The 27755-nt window shown below is 35.3% G+C and overlaps 1 protein-coding gene across 1 annotated transcript in view; it reads right to left on the bottom strand.

The window, feature by feature from the left end:
- ABCA12 (ATP binding cassette subfamily A member 12) overlaps positions 1-27755 on the bottom strand; it is a 283751-nt gene that overhangs the window by 42003 nt on the left and 213993 nt on the right. The window contains exons 19-32 of the mRNA XM_026002201.2: positions 25983-26147; positions 25448-25658; positions 24346-24485; positions 22480-22599; positions 19197-19287; positions 16859-17038; positions 15977-16292; positions 13074-13188; positions 6849-7178; positions 5460-5529; positions 5237-5371; positions 3686-3841; positions 2587-2773; positions 223-441 (exon numbers count right to left, since the gene is read on the bottom strand). Of these exons, the coding sequence (XP_025857986.2) occupies positions 223-441; positions 2587-2773; positions 3686-3841; positions 5237-5371; positions 5460-5529; positions 6849-7178; positions 13074-13188; positions 15977-16292; positions 16859-17038; positions 19197-19287; positions 22480-22599; positions 24346-24485; positions 25448-25658; positions 25983-26147 (2435 nt within the window). The remainder of the gene's footprint in view (positions 1-222; positions 442-2586; positions 2774-3685; positions 3842-5236; positions 5372-5459; positions 5530-6848; positions 7179-13073; positions 13189-15976; positions 16293-16858; positions 17039-19196; positions 19288-22479; positions 22600-24345; positions 24486-25447; positions 25659-25982; positions 26148-27755) is intronic.

Here is a 27755-nt window from a genome sequence, read left to right as displayed (position 1 = left end):
CAGAGGATTTAGGGCAATATGGTAGCCTGAGATGAAGAGAGTTAAACAGTTTCAGTGTAATAGCTGGCTGGTGAAGATAGTGATATATGTATACAGTGCCAGAAAAGTAGAAAAACTAAAAATCAGTTGTTTTGTGACCAAACGTTCCTATTGGATTACCGTGGCTTGACCTCATTTTGAGAGGCCTTACCAATGCACTTCCTGGTTGCTCCTATAACTGACCTTTTTACTTCCTCATGCAGCTGCTTTTTAGTCCAGTGAGGAACTTTGATGGAGCCATATAAGAGCAGGTGTTCTTTGGTAGTGAGGTAACTAAACAAGACGTCGTGCTGCATGCAGACACCCATGTTCTTCCGTACAGTGTGTAAGTCTGTTTTGAGATCTTTTCCATAAACAAAGATGGTACCTGCTGAGGCCCCAAAGAGCCCGGTCAACATGGAGCTGAAAGTGAAGAAATAATAAAAGTCTCAACCAAGCATTTAAGTTTGATTTTGAGGCTAAATATATCTCAGTCATTAGCAACCAATATTACAGTATATGTCCTCAGGCAAGATCAAGCTATAAAATAAAATGGTATTAAATGAGAACAAACATTAAATTCACTTGTAAGCTTTTAATTATTTAGAGGATTACATAAACACTACCCAGTGACAATGATGGGGATGGGTTGGTGGTAGTAATGAAGGGCATGGTTGTGTGCTTCAATTGCAGGAATGCTCTCTCCTAAAAAAAAAAAAAAAGAAAAAAGAAAAGAAAAGAAAAAAAAGAATGCTCTCTCCTTGAGCAAACTCATGCACTTCTCTGGCATCAGACAGTCTCTAGAGGTCGCGAAGTCCCAAATTTATAACTGTAGCCAAGACCTCATCACTCAGTTCCAGGCTTGCACTATACATCCAGCAGACAGTGTCACTTCTCCCTGAGATGTCTTACAGGATCCTCAACATGTTTAAAACTTAACTTAGAATATATTTGCCCTCAAACGCAGGCCCCCACTGGTGTTCTCTTTCACCACATGATGAATCTACATACTAGTTGTACAAGCCTGGGATCCAGAAGTTATGTTTGCATCCTCCTCCTAAATCTGTTTTCTACCTGTGGCCTTATGTCCCATTTTCCCAGCCACACTACAGTACAAGCTCACAATACCACCTGCTCTTGACCACCGTAATCTCTTATTAACCTGCCTTTCTATGTGAACATCAGTCACCTTCAGCCCCTATCTCTACACTGATTATTCTCTATCTTATCAGATGATTGCTCATCATCTTTCAGATGGTTAGTAAACTGGGCAATTTTTTAATATTCTCCTTCTTCAGTAAAATGTAAGCTCCATGAGGTCTGGCAAAGGACCTATTTTCTCATCACTCTCTCAGTACCTAACTAGTACCTTGTACCTTGTGTATTATAGACCTTAAATGACCACCATGGATTTGATAGGGAATCAATATTATATGCAATTCTTCCCATAAAAACACATTGAACTACGTACACTATACTTCATTCTTTATATTCAGCAGAATAAAATTGAGACTTCCTCAGCTAAAATTACAGCCTTTTCAAAAGCCTTCTCCATCCCTTTTCTTCATCGGTCTCCTATTGCCTATTAGAAATCATGTTGTTAAGCACTGTACGCTCACTAGAAAGCCAGCTTTGAATTTAAACAGGCCATATAAATAAGAGCAGCTACATGTTTACTCATTCCATGACCTTCCTTTGTCCCCTCTTATTTACAAAAGAAAAATTAATTTGAATATATTTTGGCAGTCACTGAGCTTACTTATGATGATATTAAATAGGATATCCAGCAACTGACATATTTTTTCAAATGAGGGCGAGGGTAGCAACAGCATCTTAGTGTGGACTTCGAGCTAAGCCATGTGGAGCGCTGGCGGTGAGTCACAAAAAAAAAATTCAAAAGAATGTCTCTTCAACAACATTTGAGTCTCTTCTCCTTTTGGACACAGGAAAATGTTAGTTAAATGAAGAGTGAGAAAGAACAGCACATATACTGCTCCTAGCCCTTTTGATCTATATCTGATGGCTGGTGATTCTTTTCTTTCTTCATGAATCAAGGCAAGGAACAGCTGGGGCTGAGTGTGTTTATAGCAGAGTGTGTAAACTCAAAATTATACACGGGCCAGAATAGAAATGCAAATAAATGAAACAGACTGGGCATATGAGACAGTGCAGAGTTGGGGGGAACAGGAATAAATCGGAAGGCAGATGTCCCCTTTAAGAGAACAGCCACCAGTAAGCCCCCACCAATTGTCCTCGCCTAGGACTATGGACCCAATGTTGCCTGAACTTCCTATTACCCAAGAAACGTCAAGACTATTTTTTTCTTATTAGGAAATTTCTCCATTTTAAAATATTGTCCCTGGATTAAAAATTTTAAGAAGTACTGAGGCCTGATCTGACCTTTAAGCTCACAGGTTGGTACCTATGATTTGGACTCGATTCTACAGTATACAAAGTGAGCTACCTTAATCCATCTGGGAGACGTCATAATGTGATTCTTTATGAAAGAGGCGAGGAAATGCTAAGTAATATGCTGCAGTGACAGTAACTATTAAACAAGTAACGTACATTGTAGTAGTTTTCCCGGCGCCGTTGGGACCGAGCAATGAAGTAATATGTCCTTCATAAAAGTTCAGATTGAGGTGATCGACAGCAATTTTTGAGCCATAGATCTTTGTGACCCCATGTAGGGCAACCCCAACTGTGAGATCTTTAGGCTCAGGCTCAATGTTGGAGGGAAACATGTACTCAGGACCTGGAGGGAAACCAAGAGAAACATTATAAGCTCACAAAGAAGGAAAATGCAACTAGAGCTAGACCTTTCCTTAATTAAAAATTGAAGACTATAACAATACAGCCCTCTAAATAAAAAATAATTCTGGAAACAAATGATCTGTTATCTTTAGTTTCCTTCCCATTTGGTTAAAGAATAAATGAGAGTGAGGAACCAGGTTCTCCCAGGTTGGTATCACCCTTCTCTGTCAGAATAGGTAGTTGTAGAATATGGTATCATAATAATAAATTCTCTTTTATACAACAGATCTCAAATATTCAAAGGATAATCTAAGTCTTATTTCTCTGATCAGAAAAGATAATACCAACTTATGGAAAAACATCTACAAGGTTGATTCTATAGTGAAAGGCCAGCTCAGATCTGTGGTTTACAGAATTCAATTCATCTGATTATTATCTACATGTGTTTCAGGCATCACATGTAGACCATGGATATGGGTCATCCTTACTTTATAAAAATGGCACTACTTACCCAAGTCATGACCTTTCAACTGTTTGTGTCCAGTGTTGATGACGAGTTATGATATATTATCTGTACTTGTAACTTGGTTACTTTTTTTTGACTAGTGACAGATGGCTGGAGTTAGGGGTGTAGACTGTGGCCAAGGAACAAAATTTTTCTCTGTGTGTGTCTAACTGGACCACAAAGGGATCTCCAATCTTGGCCTAATTAGCGCCATATGCTAACCAACCAAGCTAATGAGCCCAGAAAAAGCCACTGTTTAATTGTCGTAAGAGTCTAAACACATATGTGTAGACATTCATCCATGATTAAAAGGATGATAATTTTGCCATTTAGAAAAACATAATTAAAATCACTAGTCATGTAAATTTTATATCACTTCTGTCATAATAATGCTTGTCGTTGACCTACTTGTCTTACTAGCAGATGGATTGGTGTTCTGCATCATGATATTAGTAAACATAAGGCCATTGCTTTTCTCATGCTTCACATCTGTACATCCCAATCGCTCCTTCCAATAGGAAGGAAGGACTGGAAAATACCACGGAGCTGCCATACCATATGTACCTATAACAAAAATACATTAGGAAGAGTAAATATTAGTTGATTATTGACATGAAGTATCAGAAACTAAACAGAACATTATATATGATTCAGAAAGTATTTTCATTTTTTTGATCCATATCAAACTGAAGGGTAATCTCAGTTTCCAAAGTAAAGCAAAAAAGATAAGCTCTCTTTTATTCTTTTTTAAAAACAGCTTCATTGAGGTATAATTATATGTCATAAAATTTACTCATTAGGTGTAGAGATAGATGATTTTTAGTAAATATAAAAAGTTTTGCAACCATCACCACCATGCATGCAATATAGCTTCAAAAAGTATTTTCATGACTATTTACAGATAATCCCTGCTTCTACCCCAAGTTCTAGACAATCACTGATTTGCTTTCTATCTCTACATATTTGTATTTTATAGGAATTTTATAAATGGGACAATATTATTTTATTCATTTAGAACACAAGGAAAATGTACAAATGGAAAAGCTCCCAATCGTATTAAAAGTGATGACTACTTGAGACCTGGATGGGGAACCCAATGACTGTTTTCCATTAGAATTTGGTAAATTCTTCTTAGAATTACAAAACCTGGTGTTTGCTTTATCACATCTCAAAAGTGCATTTGGAAAGACTGGATTCCATGCTTCTTAATCCACTCCATCCTTTGTAGGAACATAAGATTATCATCAATAACCAAACTGGAGTCAAATTGTCCATAGACCAATGAATGGATAAGGAAGATGTGGTATATAAACACAATGGGATATTACTCAGCCATCAAAAATAATAAAATCTTGACATTTGCAATGATGTGGATGGAGCCAGAGTCTATTATATTAAATGAAATAAATCAGAGAAAGACAAAGACCATATGATTTCACTCAAATGTGGAATTTAAGAAACAAAACAGTACAACATATGGGAAGGGAGTAAAAAAAAAGAGAGAGGGAAGCAAGACTAAGAGACTCTTAACAATAGAGAAAAAACAGGGTTGATAGAGGGAGGTGGGTGGGGGATGGACTAGATGGATGATGGGTATTTAAGAGAGCAAGTGCTGGGGATGAGCACTGGGTATTGTATGTAAATGCTGAATCACTGAATTCTATTCCTGAAATCAATACTGCACTATATGTTAACTAATTAAAATTTAAATAAAAATAATAAAATAAAATAAAATAAAATAAAATAAAATAAAATAAAATAAAATAAAGGAAATGAAGGAATTCACCAGTGTATTAGCTCATCCTGGAAAATCATCATTAGTTTTGGGATTTAAGTTGGGTTTTTTGGTATGGTTTTTTGAGACTATATATGGCAAATCAAATACTAGGAAATATTTATTAGCTGATTTATAATTATGAAAACTATAGAAAAATATCTCTGTAGGAAGCATGTTCATACCTGGGAACACATTCCTGACGTACCACGCGATAATGAAATAAATGAAAGAGTCAGCTAGGATTAGACAGCACAGCCAGCCAAATGAGGTTGTGTCATCCTGAACTGGGGAACTATACATATTTTCCCACTGAAGACCTAAAAAGTGAACATATATATTTATACTTCTGTGAGACATACTGCAGATGCAAATGCTATAATCTAGTTTTAAAGGAAGTGGGCCTACCAATGCCTTGCTCTTCATATCTTGCAATATACTGACTTGCATAACTGAATGCTGTTGGCGACAGCAGGCTCTGTGAAGAAAACAAACAGCAATGATAGTTCTTATAGATTTTGTACAAGAAATATCTAACCATATTTAAAACTTTGGACATTTATATAGGTAAAATTGACACTAACTTCCTAAGCATATTTAAAAATACAGAGGTCTGTTACCAAGAAGAGAAGAATGAATGAATGAAGAGAAGAGGAACAGCAGAAAACAAAAGAAGCAAAATTACAACTTGGAAAAGATTTGTCAAAAATCCACAATGTATATTCTAAACTTGGTAAATATTGCTTAGCAATTTATCATATAGGTAATTACAGGGTAATGCAATGTTAAGACTAAAATCATATAAACAGTTAGGAACCAGAAGATATATATATATATGAAAAATTTTTTAAAGATTTTTTAGTTTTATTTATTCATAGAGAGAGAGAGAGAGAGAGAGGCAGAGTCACAGGCAGAAGGAGAAGCAGGCTCCATGCAGGGAGCCTGACGTGGGGCTCGATCCCGGGTCTCCAGGATCACACCCTGGGCTGCAGGCAGTGCTAAACTGCTGCGCCACCGGGGCTGCCCCAGAAGATATTTTTATTTCATAAATTGATTACAGGTAACAGATGTATTATGAACGAAAATATACTAAAATATGACTTGATTGAATACTTCTAATGCAACACATTAGAAATCTAATGTCATTTTAACCCAAAGTAGTCAACGTTAAATGAAAGTTATTTAATACTTTCTATTTCCATAAATATCAAAGTTTCAATATGACTCTCAATGAGATTTAGTTTTCTGCCTTTCAAATTCCAAAGTAAGTATTCTTAATGATTTCATTAAATTTCTTAAATTAATTCAGTACTTTTGAATTGAAACAAGCAAAAAAGGACTCAAAATTGATAATATACTGTCAGTGCATTTGTATGTATGCCTGTAAGTTATATTGTATATTAGGAAAAATGTGAAAGTTATTCACATGTGAGAATAACTCCAGTTAAATAAGGGCTTTAAGATATTTAAGGAATTCAACCAGAGAAGAAGTCAGAATTTTTGATGATCTTTAAAATGTTACATATTATAACTATTCTTTCTTCAGAAATTATTTCTTAACAGCATTAAATATTATGATTTTTTAAAGCTGTGGGGGAAAGTTTCCTTTTCATTGTATTATACTGCTTGTACAGTATACAACAATGTAGGAAAAACTATCATCAGGACGTTAAGCTTATTTTGCAATCACAGAACTTTTCAATTAGACAAACGAACTTTCGGTTTAGAGAGTCTAAAAACATAAAAAGAATCAATTCTTATCACCCCCTGGCCATTCAGTTGTGACAGTTGACTCACCATGAATACTTTTATTACATAGCTCAACTCATCCTCAACTGTAATCAGAACAATAAATGGAAAAAAGGCAATGATGTAGATGAGGCTTCCAATCAGGGCTGCAATATTGGTGTTGTTGAAGAAGACACTGATAAGATAACTCATAGAAATAACTGAGAAGCTATAGTCCGAAAAATATAGGAACAAAATGAACCCATTTGTCTTAGGAAGAATATTGCCAAACTTGAGTATAATGATGAGGATGATGATGGTCACCAGTAAAAATCCAACACTCTCTATAAGCCAGGCAAAAAAGTGACTGCAGGAGTTCACACCCATCATCTTCATGTACTGTGAAAAGGAAAAGGCATTAGTCACTTTTGAACTGATATTCTCTCAAATAGCAATTATTTCTGCACCATGCCAAAATGCCCATGAGACTCTTCATATATATGGAACTAAGCATCTTAATAATTTTCATAAGTTGAGGATTTGTCTGTATTTGCTATGTAAAATGAATATGACCATTTATATCGGTCCATTTTAAATTATATGCTTTCAGAGTGCCCCAGTATAATGGATAATTTGGATGATGAGCTTCTTTTTTTTTTTTCAATTTCATTTTATAACTGGTATCTAACTGATGTATCCAGATTAAATTAGTTTAGAATAGATTATCAAAATTTATGGTATCTCTTGCAGAATTTTACAACACGAATTTGACATTTGTACAGTCATGAATATTTTAAGCTGGTAGGAAAACATGGTTTATTTCAAATGCTGTAGTGACTGAGATAATAAAACTCCATTAAAAAAAAAATGAAACATTAATGGACAACACAATCAGTACTCTTGTTCCTGAGAGAAAGAGAATAAACTTGACCCCTAAGAATTAAAACATGGAAACTTTTAAGGGAGATTTTCTGACTTTTGGTACAGCTTTCCCACCTTTAAGATAACTGGTAGTTTAGGGCAGGTTTGTCATCTTTGTTTTCCAAAAAGACATTCATGCACCCAAAATGAACTCATGTATCTGAGATCATCTATACTTCTCTCTCAACTTACATTCTTTAATAACTCAGTGATATCTCTAGAGGCCACGGCATTCCACCAAGGTGGGAAAACAGATCAACATGATGTGTTTGAGCATTAACTCAAAGGGATTCTGATATTTCTAAATTCCCCTGGATCTTGGTTGTCTTGAATTTGGTGACATGTTGCCTTCAGCAGAACCTGGATATCCTGGTTTCTAGTTTTAATAATACATGATTAATGCTAAGCTTATGAACCTAACAGTCCATTTTTAAAAAGAAATACTCCACTAACAGCTTATAATAATCCAGTATTTTGCGTGAAATCAAGGATTTTCAGTGTCCTTCTTTAACACTAACTTGTCTAGAAAAAAAAAATTGCCAAATCTTTTGCTCTACACATAAAATAGTGAATTTTACTTTCTGCCTTTGCAAGTTATCACATTTTGATAACTCTGCTGCTCCTCTTGTTGCCATGGAAACAGCTACCTGACTGCCAACAGTCTAAGCTGTGGGCCTTAAGCTAATCACCACTGAGAAAAAGCCTGTGACTTTTCCTCTTAACTTTGCCCTGTTCCTCACCCTCCTCCCTCCTTACCGTTACTCTCCTCCCAGGCCCTCCTGCCCTTTGCAGTAAAGACTCAACTTATGTTTCCATAGGAATGGAAGTGTGGGTCAAAGTAAAAAAAATCAGCATGGAGCGAAGAGGCACTATGGAAAGGTTTCCTCCAGTCGCTATGCATCTATCATTGAAAATAAAATCACATTTCAATGTGAGAAAATATTTCACAGGTCTTACTTTTGATTTTTTTTCTCTGCTCCCCACCCATTTGAGAAAATTATTGTGTCATATTTGATGACTGCATTTTAGAGACATTCATCTATTCATATATGGTCATGATATGTTAGCTCTTTTTATTTGCCTTTCCTATTTGTGTTTTGAGATTTAACTGAGTTTATAGTTAACTATGGAGTTAGGAGACCCATATAACTACTCTAAAGCTTATATTCACAACTTAATTTCATGTGCCTAATACAAAAAATATTTTCTCTCCAATAGCAGTATATATTAGTAGGAGACAATGCTAATATATTTCACAAGGTGGCTTAAAAATATCTAGGACAATATCAACGACATGAAATAAAGCTGACTTGGTGTGTACAAACATGTTTTCCTTCCCCAACACTTGATAGCTACGGTATAAAACCCATATATTTAGAAAATTCTCCATTCACAGCCTTATTAAAAGATATTCTGGCAAAGCTGAAGACCAGACTTAAGGTATATATCACTGTAATTTTGAAATTTTCAAGACTCAAGATCAGATTCCTATTCTTGAGAGTTGGTAAAAGTTCCTGAGAATGATCATTGCTTCTTATTGAAACAGACTAAGATGCTTCCAAAAGTGTTCACTATTTAACATTCTAGTATGAAACTTCAGTGTTAAACTTCAGGATTTTATGCCACGAGGAGAACAGCTGTTATTCATAAAGAGAAAGAGCAATGAGAGCATGTAAGTCATCCATAAATTATCCAGATTCACTGCCAACTTCGTTATAATAAATAAGACCAAACTTGCTGATGGAAGATGGCCCACAGAGAACGTCTGGCTATGCTTTCCTGGATGTCATTAGTTGCTCCTCAGAGTGACATATGTCAGGTGCCAGCTTTGCAATCAAAGAATCACTTGTCTCAAGCCTCCCAAACCTGCCTGAAGCAATTCATCAATATCGGATAACCTGTTGCTCAAGGAAAACCCCTCTACACAGTGGTCAGAGTTTGCTCCAGTTTATGGCAGAAGATAATAAGAAGAGATTGTGTAAGATTTGGGATAAATGTGTTGCCACATTCAAGAAAAGCTTTTGCACGGGGATTGACATTAACGCTTTCGGGAAAAGAAATCACAAATATTCATATATTTACTTGGCAACAAAGTCTTCATTAAATTCAACAAGAATGTCAAGTACTAATTTATACGGAATAATACCATTTTCTAACTCAGTTAAAATTATTTTCTTAACACTAGATATTTCTACTATTATTTTTTAGTAAGATATAAAGGATATTGGGGTCACTACATGAAATGTTCCAAATTCCCAATAGTATGATGGATAGTGTCTATCAAGAAGACACAAAAATTGTCTAAAGTGAAGCACCAAAGGACTAAAAATCCCTTACATAATTCTTGACACCATCTCTCCAGACCAGAGATATTTTAGATTATTTATCTGAACTGAGAAAGAACTCCAAAATTTTTTCTCAAGCTGAATATAAGCACTGAAATCCCCATAAATGACATATTAGAAGCTAACCCATAAATCAAGAAAATAATGTGAAAAAGTATTTTTCTGTGTGTTGTAAATCAGTTTTGGCTTACCTTTAATATTTTAATGTTAAAAGCAAGAAACACAGAACAAAATCCAACTGAAAGGTATTTCAAAATAGTTTCTTTTTAAACTACAGGCTTAATTTCATCAACTAACTTATTGGGCATTAATATTTGTGCTAATTCTTTTAACAACTTAAAGGAATCCACTGTAGTCATACTATACCAAGGTCAAAGATTAATGGCTTCATCGACATAGCAACTAATTTAGTTTTCCTGCCCAGATTTAAGAACAATTAGAGAAGAAAAAGGTATTTTTTTAACCTTTCTAAAAAAAATTTTTTTTGAATTAAAACGATGTAGGAATTAAAAGCTTTAGAACCTAGTGAATATTAAAATGATGGTATTAAAAAGTGATTTTGAGTCTCTGGGAACCTAAAAGATTATCCATCATCATCTTCAAAAGTCTTTAGGGGTCCATGCTATCAAAATAAGATTGTGAGAGGGAAAGTAGCTATGATGTGGAAAAGCATTGGTTGAAAGTCAAGACATTGGAGTTCCAGAACAAGATCTACCACTAACAAGCTCTGCAGTTTTCAGCAAGTCACTTCTCACTTACTGGGCTCAGCTTCCTCACTTCTAAAAAGAAAGAGGAAAGATAAGAACCATGGGCAGTACTGGAAGGCTGAGCAGGAGGCATTGAGAATACTCCACTCATTCCACCCCTACTTCCATCAATTTATATCACAAATAGACTGCATTCCTTTGAATTTAGGATGCTGATTTTAAGACATGCCATTATTTGACATGGCAGCAAGAAAGAAAAATCACCAAATAAGTGATGATACCTTATCAAATGCATCCCAATTTCAGAGGCATTAAGAAGCAAAGAAAAAAAATGTTTGCCTTAGAACTGATAAAAATAGACAACCTTCTTTGTTGTGACAATAGAGCCACATTTTGGAAATGTATTGCTGAATTAAGTCTAGAGGGTAACAGCTAGAAAGTTTAATGGATTGAGTCCAAGTGACTATGAACTGGAAGACTCAAAGCCTCATTCTCTGATGCCAAGTTCAGTGATCTTCCACTATCGGACTTTGACCCGCAAGATCAGGTAATTAAATTTTGAAAGTAAATGCATGTAAAACAAAGACACAAAGCTACCAAACAGAAAGTGGTTCATTAAAAATGCATCTTTCATGTCTTCAATTAAGAAAGAACTATTCATTACGCTTTGGTTTTTGTGTGTGTGACATCCATAGATATATTCAAAGAGCATCATCTTCAAACACAAAATAATAGTGTGTATCACATATATATACAATATAATACTTATATTTACTGTGTGTTTCTACCACAAGTACTATTTTTAAAGTAGATATTTATTTTGAAGTAGAAAAGAACTCAGTTTCTATCACAGTTTTCTACTTTAAAGTTTTCCTTTAATCTGTGAAGATTCACTTCTGAGTACAGGAACCTGAAAGAAAAATATAGGTAGGAGCCTGCAACCAAAATTCTGGTTGAGGGCATTGATTCAAGTTTCTAAATTGGAATTAAGAAAGCATTGCACTCCATCTTAAATACAACAGAGCTCAAACCAGTTGATGAGGGGTTTACCAAATTATAACTGAAATTAAAAAAAAAAAAATACAGCTGTGAGGATCAACCAGAATTCAAATAGAAAAAGTAAGAAGTATAGGTTCAAACTCCAGGACACCCCTGGAAGCCTGATGCTGAGCTCACAAAAACATGAAGCAGTAATTTGTACCTTGGAAGGAGAAATAATCAATTGCCTGGAAGCACTGGCAAAGTAAGTTTGAAAAGCACAAGTGGACTAACAGGTTACTCTAACCTCATTATTTCAGATTGTCAGCGAGGCTTTGCAATAATTATTGTCCCCCAGTTTTGAAATGTTTCTGCTTTCTCTTCGCTCCATGAGTGAGTGTAAGAATGGACTCATTACAGGATGAGCAGATAAGATAGTTCTTATTCCAATACAGTCCCCAAATCACACAATGCTTTTTCATAAACTCTAAAAAGAAGTAAGATATTTTGGATTTGGAGATAATGATGAGCATGCTCAAGAAGAGATCATGCTTTACATCGCAGGTCTTGTCTTTCATCATCATATTATTAACCTAGTCAGTAGCAGAACATGAAATTCTTAGTCTATAAATCACCAGTCAATGGAAGATAGGGGAGAAGATAATCGAAGAAGACAAGGCATACTGGAAAGAGAATTTCCTTCTTGAGAGCTGAAACAAGCCATCTGTCTGTCTATGACTGTGTCTGTGTCTGTGTCTACGTCTATATATCTATATCTATTTTCATTTGGACTCATTTAGTTACCATGCCAACAGTTATTACTGTTATTATTTAAACTTCCTGTGTTAGATCCTAAGTCCTATAGGAACTTCTTGGACAAAAATTATTCTTAGGATCATAAATTGTATTCAGATTTTATTCAGAATTATTTATATTTCATTTCTTAGAGGAACTTTTTTTTTAAGATTTTATTTATTCATTCATGATAGACAGAGAGGGAGAGAGAGGCAGAGACACAGGCAGAGGGAGAAGCAGGCTCCATGCCGGGAGCCTGATGTGGGATTTGATCCCGGGACTCCAGGGATCGCGCCCTGGGCCAAAGGCAGGCGCTAAACCACTGAGCTACCCAGGGATCCCCTCTTAGAGGGACTTATAAAATGACTGCTATGTAACTTTTTGAGAAAACAAAATATTGCCATATCAGTTGCCTTTTTGATTCATAAAGTAGTTTTCTTTTTAATTCATGTACAGGTCAGGCTTTCTGGGTTTGAATAGGCATGATGAAAGTCATAGTAATTATTACACAAATAGATCTTATTCATAAGAGGAGATTCTCGACATACCTCATGAAGCCGGAGATCTTTCTCATAAACAAGCTTTTTTACAAATGCAGCTATAAATACAACCCAGGCAACCATGAGCACAATTGGAAGAGAATAAGAGACACTGGTTAGGAAGCTGTAAAAAAGAACAAAAACAAAAGCAACAAAAAAATTCAGTGACCCAAATGAGTATCATTTGTGCAGACTGTAATACATAAAGAACACATTCCCTCTTACAGTGAAATGATGCTCCTGTTTTGAAATTGAGCATAGTTATTAATATTACCCCTTTGTTTTTGAAGTGTGAAGCCGACTTAACAGTAGGGCCATGATTTTCTTGCTGTAATGTTGCAAAAGTAAAAAACAACTCTGGATTGTTAGATAAAATTATCATATTGTTTAGAGTGTGTTTGAGTATGTCCTATCTAGAAAAATAATTATTACATAGATATAATTGCAAAACTCAAAACCCTTCTGTCTAAATTTTTATCTAAAAGGCAGATATAAAATTAGATGATGATTGGTTTATCTAGCTAAAAGCCATATCTTCCCAAATTACTGTATTTATCTACTCTTCAGAAGCTCATACTTATTATTAAACTAAATTTCCCAAAATGAAATAAAATACAACTCAAAGCATTCAATTTAAAATGCAAACAAAGAAGTTCGATTCCTCAAAATAATGCTCTACGAGATGTTTCACATGTAGTATAGCAATGTCTTTTCTGATAATGTGCTGAACTAGGCAGTCACTGGAAGGCTTCATCAGGCGGCAAATATACTCCTAAGTGGCCTGCCCGTCCTGGAAAGTTCCAATGCAGTGTTTCTCTAAGTTAACCATGCATCACACACCTGAAGGGCTTAGTAAAACACAAATTTCTAAGCCTCACTGATAAGCTTCTCATTTATTATATCTAGGGTAAGACAAGGAATTTGCATTTTAGACAACTTCCCAGGTGATGCCGATGTTGCTGGTGCAGGGATCATAATTTGAGAATCATGGTTCTAACATTGGCCACCTTTTTATGGGGTAGGGCAAATGAGTAGTTTTCAAAGAGAGGAACTGTAAGTTGACCTGTTTTCCATAGTAGGCTCCCCTGACATTTTCATGAGGAGATAGGTACCAAGGCCATTTCCTTTTTAATCTGTAAGGCTAAGGTATTACCTTCAAGTTCCTCATGAAAAATGCAAATATTAATGGAACATGACATCACCATCATTCATTATAACTTTAGCCATCAGAAGTGTATCACCATCAAAGATATAAGGGTTATTTGGGCTTTTTTTTGGATGAGGGACGACTGATATTGGGGCCATATCCAATTTTCTTCATTCCTGGGAAACTGTCTGGCATGAGGTAGGCACTTAAACAATATTTGTTGAATGAATTTTCTCTTGGCTCAGGTCCAGCCTTAATGGTATTTCTGGCCCTAGAATTAGGCAAAGGCCCTCATTCATTAATAACATATCCCCTGTAACGTTTCTTCCACGTGATTGTGTATTTTGAGATTGGTTTGGTTTAGGTTTGGTTTAATATAAAGAAGAAAATGCTGGTCTCCTAACTGAAGGACAAGTAAGGTACCAGCTGTACAACTTTGGACATGTTATTTAACCCTTTTAGGGGGTTGGATTTCAGTTTTCTTCATCAGGAAAATACAACTAATGATACCTGCTCCTGCTTATCTTACTGAAGTCATTGTATAGAACAAAGGAAATAATATATGTGGGAGCACCTTGTATGCAATAAAGAATTTATATGTATGTGGAAGATATTAGGATCATTCTGCTCCATGAAGAAGACAGAACAGAGTCACTTTTCTTCTTAAAAAGAAAACCGGGCACCCACAATCTTAGGTACCAAAATTTACAAGGAGAAAAAGATGAGGAGGAAAATAGATGAGAATTTTCTTTTAATTGAACCCACAGGTCTTTACTATTCATGCAGGCCATTGCAGTTCACACACAGTTCAGGCTGCAAAGGACTGACTGGCCTCCACAATAAGCAGCTGACCTTGACAACCACTGATGGAATCCTCATTCGTCTCCCTGTATCGCTACTGAACAAGGGTTACATAACCTCATTTCATCTATAGCTCTTGAAGCAGCCAAAGGAGACAGATGCATCAATAGAAGGAAAAATGAAAAAAAAAAGTCCAGAACAACCATCTGAATTGCATATAAACTGCAGTAACTGGGCTGGATAACAAGTGCAATGTCTTTAAAGTAATATTCAGCCTCCAGCTTTTATGTAGGAGGATGAGACTAACTGTGGTCAAAGTGGAGGAGCCAGTCAGTGCTACCCACCTGGTAGATTTCTTGGCCATTCAAATTCAGTTGTCTAAATCATGGTCTTTATATCTTTTGTTCATTTAGCAAACCATTTTAGATAAAGATTCCTAGCAAGCGGACTAGTAGTGCATAACGTAGTTTCAGATAGCATAATATTTATCCTGGAGAGTTGATCAGTGATATGTTTTATTGAAATTTTTCCTTAAGATTGGCCATATGCTCGTAAATTTTAATGAAATTTGAGAGTTGGAAGAGATGCTAAGATTGACTCATTTAATCCCCTCCTTTAACTAGAGAAAGGGAAGACCAGTACATAGTGGGTAGTGTCAAAATCATGCAGCAACGCACTCAGGTGTGGAGTCTGATTCTCCTGATTTGAGGGCCAAGGTCCTTGGGAAGCTCAGGGTTATGATCAAGAAAACCTGAATCATTTGAGAAGAACTTTGCCATCATTTTGGTAACAATGAGCAGCTGTTGTAGAGCCATGCCCTGTAGTGTGGACCCTTTCCTGGAAATGAGCATTTGACAACAATTTGGTGGAAGAGATCTTGATCCATGTGAATGGATAAACAGAAATGAGTTATCAAAAAAAAAAAAAAAGGCTATTAAAAAGGGCTACAACCACCCAGACTTACTTGTCTTTCATGTAGCAGGGATATGGAATTGCCTGGACCTGAACCGCTACTTCTTGGGAGTTTCTTCCAGTCTGCAATTCAATGATTGCTCTTTCAATACTATCCTGCAAGTAAACAAAAGCCCTGCCATAGATCTGGTTATGTGATGGAGAATTGTGTGGCCCTGGGGCCCAAATCTTGGTCCTTATGCTTCTTGTGGTCTGTGCAGTCTTGAGACTCATGCGGATGGTATATTTTATGACAGGAGGAAGAGACACATTTTCAGAGTCATAGCGTCTATGTTGGCTTCTGTTAGAAGGAAGCTTAAAAATAACACCTAAAAATAAAATGGCAACAACAGCAGAAAGGTTATTTTATGGTTGACATTATTCACTGTTTGGAGGGTACACTTAGGGGGCAGCCAAACAGGCAATTGAGTTTGTAATGTGACACTAAGTTCAGGCCCCTAATTTACAGAAAAGATGGCTAATTGGAAGTGACAACTTCAGAGATTCAAAGCAGGGGTCTGAGAATATAATTACAAACTAAGTGGCCAGATTAAATATATCACTCCAAGCCACTTACTAAAATTAAAAAAAAAAACACAATAAAATGAATAATCTTGACTGATTATGGACTCAACTTCACCCTGTAACTATGTAATCCATTTCAGTCTTCGTCTTCATCTTAACCATGCCAACAAAATCACACATATGCAGAAGTCTCGTCAAACGATATAGTGGGTTGACTACATGAAAGGTTTTCATTTCTCAGGACATCAGAGGGCACAGTGACCCCTCCCCCTGCCACTACTTTCCTGAGTTCTGGATGAAAGGGGTGAAGGAAGAATTTGGCCAATTTTAGTACAAAGAGAAGCTCAAACTCTAGTAGAATAACACTTACTTCCAAAGAGTTCATTGCTTTTGTAAAGCCTGTTGGCCTCTCTCTCCATTTCATCTACGTTTTCTGCTGCCTGAATACGGTCATATAATACACAGGAGGAAATATTTACTGTCAGGGAGGATAGTGTGTTAAGATGATCAATGAGGTCAATGCTGTTTTCTAATTTCAGCCTTAGAATATCTAAAAAAGCAAAACAAAACAGACAAAACACATATTATAATGTTGTAATGCTGTTTCTAGTAGTAATGAGACAAAATACTGACTTTTTGTTCAGTGCCTACCACTTAATAGATAACGAACAATAGGAACTTGTAGAATTTACTCTAAAATATCTGGTAATAAAAATATCAAGTAACACCTGGGAAAATGTGTCCAGGTGTGCAGATATTCATTGAAGAGAAAGTTGAGCTAGTACCAACACAGTAGACCCAAGTTCAGAGAGTGATACCCAACTTAAGCCAACTTAAAAGTGTATTCTGCTACAATTTAATTAACCAGTGGCTAAAAGTGAATAATTTAAAAAATACATTTACATATAGTCAGGAAGAAAACTAGAGACAAAACTTTCGAGTAAAACAGAAATGCTTTCCTTGTTCAGGGAATGTGAATGTGAATGTAAGAATTTAAACAAAGGGAAATTTATGTAGCGTGTGTAGAAAAAATAAACTCTACCATTCAATAATTTGTGCTACAGAATCATTTCTTAGGAGACTGTGAGAATCTATGCCACATAGTGAACAACTTTCTAAAAATGTTTGATTTAAAACCTCATATGAGTTATCTCTATTGATATCTGTATTAATCTAGACAAAATGATCAAGATTTTATTTCAGGTAATTACTCTGGAAGAAAGAGGATTTAATTGCTCTTCAATTTCATGATTCCTTATGAGGAAATCAACCGAGACAAAGGGTAAATATGAAATTGCAAGTTAATAAATCACTTGGCCAATTAAATTTTCACTGACTTGATCGTCGTGAATACCAAGAATGTTGTGAGTATCATAAATCCCTTCTCACAGAACCCAAACATGACTCTTCCATAGTCCAACGTAAGACTTAATTTCTCACAGAGGGCAACTTATTAAATGCATTTCTCATTAGAATTTAAAGTGAAATGGTTTGTTTGATATAGACATTAGTGGGGGAGGGGCAAAACTGTGGTTGAACAGTGGCCTCCAGTGGCCACTGAAAATCAACACAACACCAAGGATTCCTTAGAAACGCTGGCAGTTAGGCTCAAAGAGGACCCATGAGGGTCAGCGCTCCTTTAGTTCCAACTATATAAACTCCTAGATACTGAGTTACATATACAATTATACAAACATCAAGTCTCACTGCTACATTAATTTTAGTCTAATTTTAAATTCTAGAACTCCCCTCCCATATGAGGTTAGGAAGATAAAACTTACATAAGAACTTTGTGTTGTATCTCCAATATTTTGATCAAATGGTTTCTTACCCAAATGATACTTTTAGAGAATAAATCCACTAATATCTTCCTTTAATCAAAATTCAGTCAACTATCATAACGTGCACACAACTATATACAAGACAAATGTAAGCATAATTCCTCCCTACTGGTTTACAACCTGTGTTACTTCTGTTCCAGTAGTACCAGGGACGAGGAGGAGGGGCACCTGCTCCACTGCAGCCAAATTCTGATGCTCTCAATCTCTTCCAAATACTTGTGGTTGCATAGCAACAGTGAATGAGACACAGACTGAATTAGATGTCTTGCATCCCTTAGGTTGAAGGTGGAGATGTGGCAGAGGGAATGCATAAGTTCAGACAGGTTCCTTTGATCCTCTTTGCCTGTTCCTTTTAAATGACCGTGAGAGGAGGATCCAACCTTGAATACTGATTTAAGTTTATTTTCCTCTGAGTCTCTTCATTGCTTTGTTTTGCTGTTGCTAACTCAATAACCTCATCCAGTTACATTCTGGGTTGGTCAAAATGATTCTGAGACTGGTGGAGATAAAATATTAAATATATCCAGAAATAAACCATTTCATCTTCCTTTGTCCTTAAGGACTTGCTTTTCATCAAGTTATCAAAAAAAAGGGGTCCTCTTATTTCTATCAACCTACCAATGATTGTAGGAAACTGCATTTATATGAAGTATATAATGCTGAAACTAACTGCAGATATTGGGCATCCAAATAGTTATTACTTGTAATTATACAATGATCTAGGAATAAGATATACAGGATTTTACTTTTCTTAGAATAACTAGCTAAAAATCAAATACAGAAGAAAACAAAAAGTTTCCATATGCAACCATGTTTCTCATATTTCTGACATGACTAGTGAACAAAGTTTTGTGAATCTGGACTTACCGAGTTCGTCTATCTGTTTCAATAGTTCAACAGCATCGAGTCCCACAGAGAACTTCACAAAAACTTGCACAAAGGGGTTCCTTAGAGTATTCTAACAAATAGTAACAGGGAATCAGTGTCAACAGAAGAAGAAAACATGTCTGTCTAATCACCGTTTCTCTAACAACACCTACAGTGAAATGAAGTAACCACTACTCCACATTATAAATGCATCACCTTGCAGCCCTCACATAAAAATCCTTGAGAAAGAAAAGAGAAGGTATATGGCTGCTAATGACTAGAAAGAAAGAATCACTAGACACAAATTGGTCAGCAAGCTAAAGTAGCCAGCTCTGACCCTAATTATCAACATCAGAAAATTATATTCAACGTTAAAAGTCATTTTTACCCATGGCCACTACATTGTTTTTTGATATATGTTGTATGCAATTGTAGTGGTTCATAGTTGAATTTTGTTCAACTGAAATAAACTAAAACAACTCCTCAAAATTGTGATAACACAGTTGATTGTATCCCACTTCTCCTACTTCCTAGCTATGGGCTCTCAGCAAGCACTCAGCTTTTTTCCAGCTTCATGTTACTTTTCTGTAAAGAAAGAATGAATGGCTCATCTTATCAGAACAGTTAAATGTAAATTACTATAATATCATTTTATATTGTAAAAAGCACAATTATGTGAACACAGAAAAATGAGCTGATAATAAAACTTTAAATTACTCTATATCCATGGAAAGGCTGAAAATTTTTTAAAAAGCATAAATGCTTTAACATATAAAGACTTTTATAGCTATTTTCCAAATTAGGAGACACAGCTTTTACTACTGTAGAAGTACAACTAGGTAACACTTACTGAGATCTTATTGTGTACTGGGCACTGTCTAATACACTTTACCTTAATTTTCTTGCACAGTTTTCCCTAACACCTTGAGGTTGCCTACAGACACAAAATTAGTAAGGGCCAAGGGGAAAGTTGAAGGCAGAGAAATCAACTTGATTAAAGAAATGTTTACCTTATGTGTTAATTTATGGCCTACTTTTTATGTGAGCCAGGCTTAAGTTGGTTTTCCCTTTAGAGGACAATTCAGTACCACTTATTATTCTGTCCTTCTTACCAATGTCTTCGGTTTTGTTATCACGGAGGTAAGTGATTAAGAATAATATGTATTAACAGAGCATATACACAATAGAATTAATTCATTAAATCTATAAGTCTAAGAAAAGTTGGCAGCATGCAGACCAATGGCTATCACGCAGCTACATGATGACCCAAGTCCTTTAAATTCTATTTACCAGGAATTAATTTGTGCATCATGAAAAAACTGAATCAGAGCATTACTAATAAATAAAGCACTGTGTTAGTTGCAGTTCAGAGCTGACCCCCTGATCCATATTGCCATTCTCCCAGTACTCCTTTTTCCAAACAGTCTTATGATATGTAATACTGTTTTTATATACTTCCATACATATGATCCTCACACATCCATGAAGTGGCTATCAAAATGCTCATTTTAGGGATCCCTGGGTAGCTCAGCGGTTGAGCATCTGCCTTTGGCTCAGGGTGTGATCCCAGTTTGGGGATGGAGTCCCACATCAGGCTTCCTGCAAGGAGCCTGCTTCTCCCTCTCTCTATGCCTCTGCCCCTCTCTCTGTCTTTCATGAATAAATAAATAAAATCTAAAAAAAAAAAAAAAAGATTCTAATTTTAGAGATTCATAAACTGTAGATCAAGTGTCTTAATCTTTTGCCTTGGGCTTCACATTGGCAAAGCCAGGTGTTGTCCTAAAAGTTTTAAATTTCAAATTTGTGTACATGTGTAGAAATAAGTTTTTCCTTAATAGCTTAGAATGATGATTTATTCTGGTCTAGCATAGACCAGAAAATTACTTTGATGAGATGATGGGCCTTTTATGGACATGGTCACAGAGTTTCTCCACAGCAAATTACTGCATTTTGGAACTACTAGGCATAGATCATGTCTTTTTTTTTTTTTTTTTTTAGATCATGTCTTTTGTTAATTCACTACTTTGGCCAACAAAACTTTCCCTAATGAAATCATATGTGTAGAGTTTTTTTCTGCTCCACAGGAAAAAAGTTTTAGGAAAAAAGGAGCAGTCTTCCATTTAGGAAAATACATATGTCAATAATGTACTACTCAAGTGGTCTTGGTTATATAAGACTCATCAAAAAAAAAAAAAGGCCAATTAAAATGAACATACATAAAATTAGAAAATTAGAACCACACTAAATAGTAAATTGTGGGGAAGATGTTTGATGAAAGTTTACGTTCCTCTATTAATAAAATTATTAAGTATCTTTTTCAGAAATGTATTTTATCATTTATCGTACTATAGTATAAATTTTATGTATTATTTACAGTAAAAGCCAGATTGTAATTGTAACTATGAGCTAATTGTTAGTCAAAACAAAGATTGAGAAAAGCATCATTTGGTTGTAATTTTTCTGACAAAGTTGTGTGACACAAATCCTTTATGTTTAGCTTCTTGAGCACGATTATAAGAAGGCCTTTTTGAGGTGGGTGGCAAATATATTTTAGCTCTCCATCAGTTCTCCATGGGCCTCTCTCAATATTCTGATATGGAAGGCATTCTCTCTTCAAGTTCCTAGGTTGCCATCCTTCCTGCCAGTTTTCTCTTCTTTAGTTGGTAACTGGCCTGACTCTGCTGCTCCATCGTTAAGTTGTCAATAGCTCTGTTTGTGATTGGAACATTTCCCTACATGATCTTCATCATCTTCAGAAAGCCTTGAATCTTTTGCAAGAATTGCCAATTACACTTTTGAGCCAGTGTGCATTGTATTTGAGTTGCATTGTCAAATCTTTAACCTAGAGTGTCGTATGTTTCAACCAAAGAATTCCCCAAATTTAACATTCTTCTCCAGAATATTAATATTTTAGGAATTCTGGTTCTGTTAAAATAGCTAAAGATAATCTAATGTGGAGGAACCAATAATATCAGCATGTTTAAAGTACTTTTTACAGCATTTTATTTTTGGAAAACAAGATTTAAGTCACTATTTAAGTCAAGTTCGACCTATAAGATGGCTTCTCTCTGAATTACAGAGAGAGGACCCACCACAGGAGATGAAGAGGACTATGAATGGGAGTGACACAGATCTATTATCCTGTCTTAGACTTTTTCTTAGATGCAATTTAATCTACTGAATATGGATTCTGAGTTACTACCTGCCCATTCCCATAATGAAGGTGATTAAAATCTAAAGAATTACAATTCCTATGAAAGAGAAAGACAGAGCCATGTCTTACTTGGAGCATGGGAATCGTCTGGTTTAACAGGTGGAAGGAATTCATGAAAAGTGGCGAGTTATCCATCCACTCTTGAGATTTTTCTCTTAATTCCGACAGCTGCCTCAGAGTGACATTAGACTAAAAGACAAAGAAACAAAAATAGATCCAGCCCATTACTATTTTTCCTATATTTCAAAAAGGCATTTTTAAGGTTGTCATGTTACAGAGCTTTAAGAAACAATTCTAAAAGGTGGAGCTAGTAAAAGCATAGTGTCAGAAACCCCACAATGTCAGAGTTTTTAAGTGGCGACTTTTTATAGGGTCAAGATCACTTGTAAAAATTCTGGAAACTGTAAGGTTTGCTTCACTGTCCACAGTTAATTTAGAGTCAAAATGAAGATGTACCTTTTGGAGTTCTCAGAAATTATTTTTTCCAGTGACACATTTAACTTTACTACTACAGAAACACCCTAGTTCAAGGATATGAGAAAGATGTTTTCACATACCACTGGTGGAAATGAATATGTTACAGCCCTGTTTGGAAAGTAATCTGATAACAGTCATGAAATAAAATATGTTATTCCTCAATCCTTCAATTCTGAACAATCATCTCATTAAAATAAAAATACCAACATATAAATAATATGCACGAGAGCATTTGTTGTCACATTATTTACATTAGCAAAAAAATTAGAAGGAAACACTCGAAACAAAATGAATGCCCTAAAATTGAGGACTGGCTGAGTAAATTCTATGATATGAAAAAGTTTGCAATTTTCAAAAAGAATGAATTAAACTACACCAACTGAGTTGGAAGAATTTCCACAAGGTATTGTTGTGTGAATAAAGCAATGCAACCCCATTTTAATAATGCAAACAATGACAAAAACTCTGCATATGAATAGATATGTAGCATAATAACCTATAAAGAATTAGAGAAATGTGCATAAATTACAGGAAAACACATTTTTGAATGCTAAAATTCATTAGTTACATGAAAGAAAGAGTAAGATCAAGAGGAGAGAAAAAGAGAACCAAACAAAAAGGAAAGACAAAAAAATGACTGCACTTAGGAAATAGGCAGGTGATGACTTCATTTATGCAAAGTTATACAGAGGTATAGCCAATAAAGCATATAAGATATTAAAATGCAACAATAAAAACAAAGAACCTTTTAGAAACTAGTGATGAACTCATGTCCATTTTTATATAGACCTAAACTGATGTCATATTCACTTAAACTATGGTCTAATGACCAAGTAATGGTAAAGCAGAGACTTTTTTTTTTTTACTTTCACTCTATCATTTTAAAAATAGCACGTTTATAATTCAAATCATGAAAGCTAACTTTAAAAGTTGTAGAGAAATGTAACTATGGTTAAATTAGGTAGATAAGTACAGTTACTATTAATAATGTCTTTCTCGACATCAATCTCTTATATAAACATAACATGTTGAATTGTACAACCTAATATGAAGCCAAAACTTCAAAATTTAGGGATTGTTTTTGCTCAAACTAGCTATATAATGCTTTAATATCATTTTTTTCTAGTGCCATTATTTTTACACACTTTGAAAATTAGACACTGCTTGTAGAAAACTTTTCTGCTTTTGGAGACAGGCTGAAAAATCTGAGGTCTTGCTTCAACTAATCTCATTCTCAAGGGTCTACACAGTTCCTGTCTCTTTGAAGAGCTACCAACCAATCAACATTGTTTACACATATAAAGAGCAGACTTTGAGAATTAAGAGTTTCAGAAAGCCAAGGGTAGCAGTAGGTAAGATATAAAGAAAGCGGAGTCAGCTAAAGTAAATTTGGAAGTTGATTACTTTAAAAATCATCTTAATATTCAAGATAGAAACTTTGAGTTATGATGGTCAAACCTTTTCCATTATTGCCTTTGTGATGGGGGTATATGGTGCATACAAAATTTTTCCCAACAACATAGGTTTTAAGAAGGCCCAAATCACAGGTCCAGCAGGCATATTAATGATGTCTTTATAAAGGGAGAAGCAAAATGGTGCTGGAAAGAAAAAGTGAATAAAACCATTTAGTATATGTATCTAAAATCTATTTCCTTATGGTAAATTGACACAGCTTATTGTTATCACACTCAAAGATACATGTCTTCTACTTCCCTTCTTATTAATGGTTATGAGGCCTCTGGTATCAAAGGAAGAAAGTGTAGTAACAATTTTTTTTTAGGTATGTAAGTTTAACCCATTCAACAACCTTATAATAAGTGATGGCATTTTGCTAAAAAGGAGTTAGAGAGGTTGAACATCACATTTCAGAATATCTCCCAACAGATTCATCTCACTAGTGCTTAATTTAAGAACACATATACAAAAATCTGCTACTAGAATAGTAGTACCAGATACATAAGAGTTGTTCCCTGAATGTTGAATGAATAAAAAGATGAATAAATGAGTCAATCCAATTGGTATACTAAATATCCATATATTATGTGGAAGAGCTCAGTTGATGGAATTTCGCATCTCAAGCATCATGGGGTTGATGTGCCCCTAAATGTTTATAGTTCTGCTGCATTCAGAACTTTTCTAATTCTGGAGGTCAACAAAAATGTTGACCTAAGCAGATTTAAAGCATGGTTTTGTGTTTTTTTTTTTAAATTATTTACTGGCAAGGATGGTGTAGTTGTGACTGGCAAATTCTCAGTGTGGTAATTAAGACCTTGCAGTAGATCGCTGAGTTCAGATCACAGCTATGACACTTTCAGTTTGGGTGACTGTGGCCAGGTATTTAGTCTATTTGTGTCTCAATTCCCCTTACTAAGATGGAGATGCACACCTCCTAGGTTGTTGTGAAGTGTGAATCAGTTAATACGCAAACATGTTTGATGTGTGGTAAGTGCTGTCAAAGTGTTGGAGAAAATTAATACTTCATTGATTATAAAAAGCTAAGCTATAGTAGACAATGTTGTCAGGAGATGATGTTACTGTGCTGATTTTGAAGCGTACTTACTGGTATGTGTGGGAATTCCATATTTGGAAGCAATCTGTTCTTTGCTTAATTTATAAGTCAAAAAATCCTTGGTGTGGTTGCCTTTTCGCCTTTGAGAAGAGGGCAGCATGGCCGTTAAATATTCAGTGGTAATTCCCTGGGAACACAATGCTTGGGAGATGGTGCTAAATGATCCTTGGGGTGTGTTCATCCGGTTGCTTCTGTACATTGCCTATGAGATAAAAATCCAAGATTTATTAACATTATAAAGCTATAAATGCTACTGAGAACAATACAGAAGAAAACCTGGTAGTGCTTAGAGTACCCGTACAGCTTCCATAATTCCCTTAAAGTATGTATCCCAAATATAAATGCAGAATGCTGAACTTCACTAACTTAGTGGAGAAAACTTTTGCCAGAGTAGAAGAGTTTTCCTGTAGGTGCTTTTTCCCAACATACTATATTTGTAGCTGAATGTATTATAACCAATCTCAAGTAAAAGTTAATGTGACAAAAGGAATTTCCCAATAAATGTATTACTGGGTGATTTTCCTACCTGTGATAATGGAACACTTCTGGGCAGATGCATTTGTCTCAGGGATGTCATTTTATCTAGCAGCGGATGTGTGCCAGAAGCCATCTGATTGAGAATCTCTTTTAGCCTCATGAAGAGTTCTATCATCTTTTCTACTGGCTTTTGATCTTCCCTAGGGAAAAACACCTAACAGGAACAGAATAAAAATAAATGATATATGTAGAGACATTGGAACCCGCACACACACAGTTGATAAGAATCATAAAAGGTACAGTCATTTTGGACAAAATTGTGGAAGATTATTAAATAGTTAAACATAAGTTTACCATGGAACCCAGCAATTACATTCTTAAGTATTCATCCAAGTGAAATGAAAACATATCTCCACAATCAAGATTTGTATGTGAAGGTCGTCCATAGTGGTATCGTTCACAATAGTCATAAAAGTGGAAATGATCCAAATGAACGGGCAAACAAAATATATATCCTTAAACTAGAATACTATTTTGTAATAGAAAGATATAAAATGCTGACACATGTTGCTGCAACATGCCCGAAATTAAAAAAACATTATACTGAGTAAAACAAGCCAAACACAAAGACCGCGTATTATATAATTCAGTATATGTAACGTGCCTAAAAAAGGCAAATCTCGAGAAACAAAAAATAGATCAGGGGCCACCTGGGCTAGAGGTCAGAATGAGAAGTAGCTGCATATAGATACGAAGTTTCTTTCTAGGACATTGTTGGAAATGTTTGAAAATTAGATTGTGGTAAGAGTTGCACAATTCCATACATTGATTAAAAGAATCATCGAATTGGACACCTCAAACAAGTGAATTTTGTGGTATCTAAATTATACCTTAATAAAGTTGCCAAAAATAAATGATCTTAAAAGTCAGAAAGGCAAATGTCAATTATATAACTCTTCATGTATATACTATCACTCAAAAATCATATAATATGATCCTTAAAATCAGAAAAGCTCTGTCAAGAAGCTCATGTGAATCATCAAGATTAATCATAATCCCACAACACTTTTTGCTGCATGAAGATACACTGGAAATATTTTAAAATTTCAAGTTTTTTCATCCTCTCATTCATTTAATTACCAAACATTAATTGAGTGCCTGTTACGTCCCCAGCATGGGTGAGGTGATAGGTATATGTTGGTACACAAATAGATACCATCCCTTCACTCAAGCCCTTGGTCTAATAGAAGGAACAGATCTCAAACAAATCAATAAACAAAAGATTGAGGAGGTAGAGAGTTTTGCTAAGAATCAAGAAAGATCTTTGCCACATGGTACCCCAGTGGAAAACAAACCAGAGGGATAATAAGCAGAGGAAAGTTTAAGGCAGGGCAAGAAAGATGTGTGAGGTTCATGAGGAGGGAAAGCTCTTGACATGTCCAGGAAAGTCAACAACCATTAGGAGCACAAGATGCCACTGGAATGATACTGTGAAGATACAAAGCTACCTCACTATCACAGCTACTAACTTCAGTCATATTTTTTTCTAAATTACAAATCAGCATTTCCATTTTTCTTCAGTTCTGCAAAAATTCTGGGCATTCCTACACTGATGTGAAATAAATTGACTAGTGATGAGAAATGTTTATTTTTCTTTGCAATACCTAAAAGAAGCAGGATTGGTTTTCTGCTTGTCAAATGCACATATTTAATTACTAGACTCAACACAAAATATTTGGTTTGATTATCTGCTTTGTGGACATACCATAAAATGAGGATTAACATTTTATATGAACAAAATTAATAATTTCACTTCATATGC

Source organism: Vulpes vulpes, chromosome 16 (genome assembly GCF_048418805.1).
Source record: "Vulpes vulpes isolate BD-2025 chromosome 16, VulVul3, whole genome shotgun sequence".
In the NCBI taxonomy this organism is placed as follows: domain Eukaryota; kingdom Metazoa; phylum Chordata; class Mammalia; order Carnivora; family Canidae; genus Vulpes; species Vulpes vulpes.
The sequence above is the reverse complement of the archived record's forward strand: the minus strand, read 5'-3'. Positions and strand labels throughout refer to the sequence as shown.